Source organism: Ranitomeya imitator, chromosome 2, assembly GCF_032444005.1.
Source record: "Ranitomeya imitator isolate aRanImi1 chromosome 2, aRanImi1.pri, whole genome shotgun sequence".
Classification (NCBI taxonomy): Eukaryota; Metazoa; Chordata; class Amphibia; order Anura; family Dendrobatidae; genus Ranitomeya; species Ranitomeya imitator.
The window spans coordinates 494367862-494376270 of NC_091283.1; the positions used below are offsets into that span (position 1 = coordinate 494367862).

General features: G+C 46.3%; 1 protein-coding gene across 3 annotated transcripts in view; it reads left to right on the forward strand.

Annotated features, from left to right (window-relative positions):
* TMEM98 (transmembrane protein 98) overlaps positions 1 to 6634 on the forward strand; it is a 170832-nt gene extending 164198 nt beyond the window's left edge. Inside the window, exon 7 of one of the 3 annotated variants that reach the window (XM_069751515.1) lies at positions 5064 to 5413. In XM_069751515.1, the coding sequence (XP_069607616.1) occupies positions 5064 to 5271 (208 nt within the window). In that variant the 3' untranslated portion in view covers positions 5272 to 5413. Of the gene's footprint in view, positions 1 to 5063 lie in introns of all 3 variants that reach the window. The other 2 variants (XM_069751514.1, XM_069751513.1) reach the window with 2 other exon arrangements.
* Positions 6635 to 8409: the final 1775 nt, after the last annotated feature.

The following is an 8409-nucleotide window of genomic DNA, read 5'->3' on the forward strand; positions in this document are numbered from 1 at the left end:
GTGTGTGGTGGGGGGGTGGGGGTTCTTGGAGTTGACGCTGATTGGTTGGGGGAAGGAATTGGAGCATAATTACAGGCAATTTAAAATGTGGTGGGGTTGGATCTGGCATTTTGGTATGGGCTCTGGACGGGGTTTTACCCTGGGAGCTGTTGGTGGTTTTTTCTCTTCCCGGAACGGGATGTACGATGCCCTCGAGCTGGTTTTCACGGCTGAGGGTAATATGGTGGTCGATCTTCTCTTGTGGGGTTTTGCCAGATCTTTTTAGCTCCAAGAACCCTCCCCTCGAATTTATACTGTTGTATTTATGTTTATATTAATTTTGTTAATAAAAGTTGGCCGCTGTGGCCAAAATATCCAAAATAATAATTGGTTATGTTTTTATTTAAGGAAAAGGTTGGGTCGGTGGGCAGTTTTTGGTGGTTAGGTTACATACGTACAAAAAGACCGTACTCGGCATATGCGGTCAAGATGGGGGCTGGAACAAAGCGCAGCTGGGAGGAGGCCCCCCATGACTGCTTTGAGCCGGGCGGTCTTTTTAAATAATGCTGCGGCTGGGGATAGGAGAATGGAAAGGGGGGGAGGGGTTTAGAAGGGGGAGGTAGTAGGGAAAGTGCGGGAAAACCGCCATTCCCTACCTTAATTCAGGAGAGGGAAGACCCACCCACCCTCCCTTGTTGGCTTGTGCTTGGGGGTTTTTTAATGAGGGGGGGGGGAATTGTTGGGCAGAGTTTATATATTGATATGGCGAGGGAAGTTATATATATATATATATAAAAAAAAAAAAAGACATTTTTGGGTTTGGGATTACACTTTGTATGCGGGTGTTTGGTCATTATTTGCATTTTATTCGTTTATTGTCACAGTGGCAGTGGGGGGGTGGGGGTTCTTGGAGTTGACGCTGATTGGTTGGGGGAAGGAATTGGAGCATAATTACAGGCAATTTAAAATGTGGTGGGGTTGGATCTGGCATTTTGGTATGGGCTCTGGACGGGGTTTTACCCTGGGAGCTGTTGGTGGTTTTTTCTCTTCCCGGAACGGGATGTACGGTGCCCTCGAGCTGGTTTTCACGGCTGAGGGTAATATGGTGGTCGATCTTCTCTTGTGGGGTTTTGCCAGATCTTTTTAGCTCCAAGAACCCTCCCCTCGAATTTATACTGTTGTATTTATGTTTATGTTAATTTTGTTAATAAAAGTTGGGCGCTGTGGCCAAAATATCCAAAAGAATAATTGGTTATGTTTTTATTTAAGGAAAAGGTTGGGTCGGTGGGCGGTTTTTGGTGGTTAGGTTACAAACATACAAAAAGATCGTACTCGGCATATGCGGTCATGGAAACTCCATTTCCTGTGCTTTCCCTGGTCTGCTCCTTCAGCCCATCTTCCTGCATTGTGGCTCCAAGGCCCGCAGTTCCATGAACCATCCAGCTAGCTGATCTGATACTGAGTGCTCCCCATCCACTTTCCCCATCATGGGCGAAACTAAAGGATGCCATTGCCTATCCTCTGACTGTAAAGCTACATTCACACTTGCGTCGGTACGGGGCCGTCGCAAACCGTCGGCCCAACGTACCGATGGACAGTATGCTAAATGTAGCACAACGTGGGCAGCGGATGCAGTTTTACAACGCATCTGCTGCCCATTGCGATGAGCGGGGAGGAGAGGGCGGAGTTTTGGCCACGCATGCGCGGTCGAAAATGGCGGTCACGATGCACAAAAAAACGTTACATTGAACTTTTTTTGTGCGTCGCGTCCGCCAAAACCACGATGCATCCGTCGCACGACGGATGCGACGTGTGGCCATACGTCACAATGCGTCGTTAATGCAAGTCAATGGAGAAAAAACGCATCCTGCAGGCAACTTTGCAGGATGCGTTTTTTTCTCGAAAACGACGCATTGCGACGTACGCCTAACAACGCAAGTGTGAATGTAGCCTAAGGCTACTTTCACACTAGCGTCGGAATTCGGCCCGTCGCATTGTGTCGGGCCGAGATTCCGACGCTAGCATTGCTAGCGCTGCACAATGGGTGCATTCTCCGGCGCATCCGCTGCCCCATTGTGAGGTGCGGGGAGGTGGGGGCGGAGTTCCGGCCGCGCATGCATGGTCGGAAAAAGCGGTCCGTCTGGAGCAAAAAACGTTACACTTAACGTTTTTTGCTCCCGGCGGTCCGCCACAACACGGCGCAACCGTCGCACGACGGTTGCGATGTGTGTCAATACGTCGCAATGCGTCGGTAATGTTACTCTATGGGGCAAAAACGCATCCTGCAAACAACTTTGCAGGATGCGTTTTTTCCCCTAAACGACGCATTGCGACGTATTAAAAAAAACGCCAGTGTGAAAGTACCCTAAGTCCCGGATGTCACGGGAGATAACCCACAGACTAGCCACTGATTCTTCAAGGCTGTCTCGCTTCCCACGTGCTCCAAAATCTAGCATCTCCAGACCTTCTTCCTTCAATCTTCAGTCTCACTCCCTCCCTGTTGCTCTGTTCAGCTCTCTGCCCCATCTCCTAGAACAATTCTCCTCACAGCTTTAGCTCCTCCCACTCACTGAAATTACCTCAGGAAGGCACTCTCTCTGCCACTACACTGGCCCCGCCCCCTTTTTCAGCTCTCACAACTCTGACTGAAACCAGTTCTTATCTCAACCTAATATCTAACTCTATGGTGCCCTCCACTGTCCTAAATCCTAGATAACCCTGACTGAACACTAAACCTAAAGCCGGGGTCACACTAGACCGTAATACGGACGAGTGCAATGTGATAAAAAATCGCATAGCACTCGTCCCAATGTTAATCTATGGGGCAGCTCCCATCATCCGATATTTTCTCGGCCGTATTCAGGATCCGAGTGAAATCGCAGCATGCTGCGATTGTCAGCGTTTTGCGGCCGAGAATCGCCAATGAAAGTCTATGGAAGCCCCAAAAATACGGATCACACACGGACCAGCAGTGTGACTTGCGAGGAATACGCAGCGCTGTTAGAGAGAAAAGCCGGCAATTCAGTGCGGTGTACAGTACTTACCTAGAAAGCTCCCAGGCTTTCTAGGAAAGTTCCCACGATCTATGAACAGCCAGCAGAGGGCGCCTCACCGCAAATGAAGCTAAATATAGATCATTGATCTATATTTAGCCTCATTCCCCGGGGTTTTGCAGCAAGGAGCAGCCTGCATTAGCGGAACTCCTGGCTGCAAAATATTTTAACCCCTTCAGATGGATTTACATCGTTGGACGTTACAGATCTGCGGAGGGTAAGGATATTGGTGGTTTATTATGTTTTTTTACTTACAGAACGAGGGTGACTGGATTGGGCGTAGAATAAAATACTCCAACAACCATTGTTTTTATTTCATTAAAATAATTTTAAACAATGTGTTTGTCTTTTATTTAACCCTTTCATTCAATTGGATTAATAATGGATAGGTGTCATAATTGACGCCTCTCCATTATTAATTAGGCTTAATGTCACCTTACAATAGCAAGGTGGCATTAACCCTTCATTACCCCATATCCCACCGCTACACGGGAATGGGAAGAGAGTGGCCAAGTGCCAGAATAGGCGCATCTTCCAGATGTGCCTTTTCTGGGGTGGCTGGGGGCAGGTGTTTTTAGTCAGGGGGGGGGCAATAACCGTGGACCCTCTCCAGGCTATTAATATCTGCCCTCAGTCACTGGCTTTACTACTCTGGCGGAGAAAATTGTGCGGGAGCCCACGCCAATTTTTTCCGCCATTTAACCCCTTAATTTAATAGCTAGAACGGCCAAATTTTGCATAGACACACTACTGACATTAGTAGTGTGGAATATGCAAAAAAAATGGGGAGAAGACATGGTTTACTGTATGTAAACCAGGTCTCAAATCATGTCGGGTTTTAGGAAGGAGAAAGCAGAAGCCGGCAATTGAATTACCGGCTTTCTGCTATATCGCGCTGGATGAAATATTAATATATATACATATATGTGTCTACTGGCATATATATATATATATATATATATATATATATATATATATATATATATATATATATATATATATATATATATATAGACAGTATATATGTTTGTTTTTTTTGACACATGGATCCCTTGTATTGGCGTATGTTGGTTTTGCAAGCCTGCGATAAAAACACGCAGTACGGATGCCATACGGATGTCACACGGATCATTTGATGCGAGAAAATCGCATCCTCGCACTGCACTCGGATCACTGTTTTCTAAAAATTTTTGCGATTCTCCTCCGTCAAAAACGGACCGTTTTTTTATACGTTGTGTGTGTCCCCGGCCTTACTGTATCACTACATATCCGTACCTCTGTCCCTTACACCTAGAGCCATATAAACATTACTTGCACAATGTATAAACACAAGCACATTGGTCAGCACACTAAAATAGAATCAAATGCTACCATGTTAAACAGTACACATTAAAACATGTATATCGTACCCAGTTTTATTTGACACGTATGCACAGGAATACAGGGCCCAAACCAGCCACTTGCACACCCCTTAGGCTGGGTTCACACTGCGTCTGTGGCGTCCGTTAGACGAACTACGTTACACCGCGGCATAACGCAGTGTAACGCAGTCCGTTAACACCGCAATTAAGTCCTATGTCGGACGCATCTCTAGCGCATGCCCACAATGGGCGTGCGCTAGCGATGTGCCGTCATTGAGTGACGGACCCTGGGACGCAGGCTGCAGCGTTTCCGGGTCCGTCACTGCTAGCGCAGATATAGCATCTGCTAGCTCTATCTGCGCTAGCACGATGGAATGTCGGCATTGGCGTTAACAGCAGACCATTAACAGCAGCCCGTTCAACACATGCGTTAACGGGCTGCTGTTAACGCAATGTGAACCCAGCCTTACAGACGCAAACCCTGAAGGGGCTCACAAACATGTAACTAAACTCAAAGTGAAAGCACCCTAAAGGTGGAGCTTTCCTCTTTGTATTGACTTCATTTTTTCTTATATCGTAAATCACCAATTATGGCAACAGTTTTGATATCTTTTACATAAACCCTTAAGATACTGGAAAATATCTAAATTATTATTTTTTTAATTTTCAGAACTACGGCTCTTCTGCTATCGGTGAGCCATCTTGTTTTGGTAACAAAAAATGCCTGTCACCTGACGGTTGGTATGGATTGGATCGATCAGTCTCTTTCAGCAGCTGAAGAACATATGCAGGTTCTCAGAGAAGCTGCAATGGCCACTGAACCTGAACGTGTGATCACAGGAGCAGAAAACTTTCTACAAGAACAGTCTACGATCTAGAAGCCTGGTCGGCTGCTGGCGATTGAGCAACCCCACAGATGTTTCCCTTTAGTAGCTTTAATTCTCCAGATCTGTCTCTGCAGAGGCCTTTTTTGAAAAACATAGCTGAAGCAGCTCTGGTCTAAATGGGGAAGGGGGATGTAAGGTTATTCATTTTACTTTTATGTACTCTATGCAGGAAGCCACCAGTATGCAAGTATCAGAGGGAGACCAAGGCTGTAAGGGTAGACACAGCAATCCATTTAAAGGGAATCTGTCAGCAGCTTTTCGCTATGTAATCTGAGGATATCATGAGGTAAAGGATGAGACCCTGATTCCAGGAATGTGTCACTTATTAGGCTGTGTGATGTTGTTTTCTTACAATTAATGTTTTTATCAGATCACTGTATATTCTAGCTCCCGTGAGCCAAGTTGTCTGACCGTGCCCCCTCCTCTGATTAGCAGCTCACTGTCAATAGACAACGTACTTCGAAAGCTGAGGTGGGGAGGTGTTAGCTTTCTCAGCTCTACTATAAGTTACATCTAAAAACTGATTGTCACAACTGCTGCACCCAGTAAATTAAGTGATACATCGCTAGATTCAGGGTCTCTTTCCCTACATTATGCTGCTCTCCGATGAGGTAGCAAAAACCTGTTGCCAGATACCCTTCAAAGCAACACCAACACATTGGCAGGGCCTAAGAGTGGAAGCCGTAACTCATGGATTCTCACTCTGGTCTTCTTTAACTCTTGAATTCAGTCTTTCCACAATGAAACATTCCATATGTTGAATGGATACTAGAAAGAGTTAACAGTGTGGGGGTCCGCTTAGGGTCGGCTAATGTAAACATCAGACCATGAACGATCAGATGATTCTCAGCCTGTTATACTGCAAAAGTCTAATGAAACGAGTGTTCCTAGGAAAGTTGGTTCACAATAATCTTCCAGTGTGAATGCATCTTAAGACTTTTACTAGCACCGCGGGATTGTGAGCTGCTGAGATCATAAAAGACATGCTGGGTAGCGACTACCATCATACACTACTGCAGATTTAGTGTTCGACACTGTAAAACGGTATTCAAATTTAGCACAGGACACAAAAGATAAGAAAACAATGCACACGCATGTATGTACCAAGCACATGCATGTACAGTATGTACCAAGCACACGCATGTATGTACCAAGCACACGCATGTACAGTATGTACCAAGCACATGCATGTACAGTATGTACCAAGCACACGCATGTATGTACCAAGCACACGCATGTACAGTATGTACCAAGCACACGCATGTAAAGTATGTACCAAGCACACGCATGTACAGTATGTACCAAGCACACGCATGTACAGTATGTACCAAGCACACGCATGTACAGTATGTACCAAGAACATGCATGTATGTACCAAGCACATCACAAGCCAAGTCAATGTCTCAACTACTCATGTTAGTTTTAATGGGACTCTCCAAAGATGTTGCTGACCTAGTCTCTTGCCAGACATTATTGACTGTTCAGAATCCTGGTCATGTCTCCCATTATGATTGTTAGGCCGGGATCACACATGCGAGAAATACGTCCGAGTCTCGCATGGTAATACCTGGCATTGCCGCCGTCACTCAGGAGCGGAGCGTTGCCCGCATAGCAATACATGCAGCCGCACGCTCCACTCCTGAGTGACAGCGGCAATGCCGGGTATTACCATGCGAGACTCGGACGTATTTCTCGCATGTGTGATCCCGGCCTTAGATTTCTGGTGGGAGATGCGAGTCAGCAGAAAATGACTTTCCACACCACGCACAGGTGCTAAGAGCCCCCATGGCCTTGCAGTTCAGCGTGCAGACTACTTCAAAAGCCGACTCCCTGACTCTGACACAGGCTTGCAATCCGAGCCTGCATCTTTGCCGGCAGGTGATGGCTGATTTAATCGGCCATCATCTGCCTCTAGCAGCTGTTGAAATCATTATGGTGCTCTGAAAATGGTGTCACAAGCTAATTTTTTTTCACCAAAAACTATGCATAGTTGGTATCTCTGTAATTATACTGACATGGAAAATCATATTGCCAGGTCATTTTGACCATAAAATGAACAGTGTAAATAACATCCTCCCCCCAAAGAAAAAAATAAATTGTGGAATAAGGTTTTCTTTTGCTATTTTGCCACACTTGAGGCTTTTCAATACATCAGAAGATAAAACTCTTTAGGTTATGAATCTAAGCATTCATCATTATCAATGTTACAACCTTTACAAAAGATTCTTCATGCAACACATTAAGGGTATGTTCACACGTTCCTGATTTCCATCCTTTTTTTTTCAGGACTGAAACCGCAGCTCTTGGCAGAAAACGCAGGTCCTTTTTTTGGTCCTTTTTTTGTGCTTTTTTGGTGCGTTTTTTGATGCGTTTTTTGATCCTTTTTTTTATGCAGTTTTCTATGCAGAGTCTGTGTGTTTTCTAGGAAGTTTTTTAGGGTTAAAATGGCTGAAAATACCCTAACCCTACCCCTAACCCTACCCCTAACCCTACCCCTAACCCTACCCCTAACCCTACCCCTAACCCTAACCCTAACCCTAACCCTATTCTAACCTTAGTGGAAAAAAAAAAAAAATTCTTAATTTTTTTATTGTCCCTACCTATGGGGGTGACAAAGGGGGGGGGTGTCATTTACTATTTTTTTATTTTGATCACTGAGATAGGTTATATCTCAGTGATCAAAATGCACTTTGGAACGAATCTGCCGGCCGGCAGATTCGGCGGGCGCACTGCGCATGCGCCCGCCATTTTGCAAGATGGCGGCGCCCAGGGAGAAGACGGCCGGACGGACATCGGGAGGCCGGGTAAGTATAAGGGGGGGAGATTAGGGCACGGGGGGGGGGGGGCATCGGAGCACGGGGTGGGGGGCATCGGAGCACGGAGGGGGCATCGGAGCACGGGGGGGGGCATCGGAGCACGGGGGGGGCATCTGAGCATGGGGGGGTGGGATCGGGGCAGCCACACTCCGCCCACGTACTTCCGCCCGCTTCCCCGCACTTCCTGCTGCAGCGGTTCGGCACCACAAACCGCAATAAAACCCGCAGATATATTTTTGATCTGCGGGTTTTACTGCGGGTTTGACCTCACAATGGAGGTCTATGGGTGCAGAACCGCTGCGGCTCTGAAAAA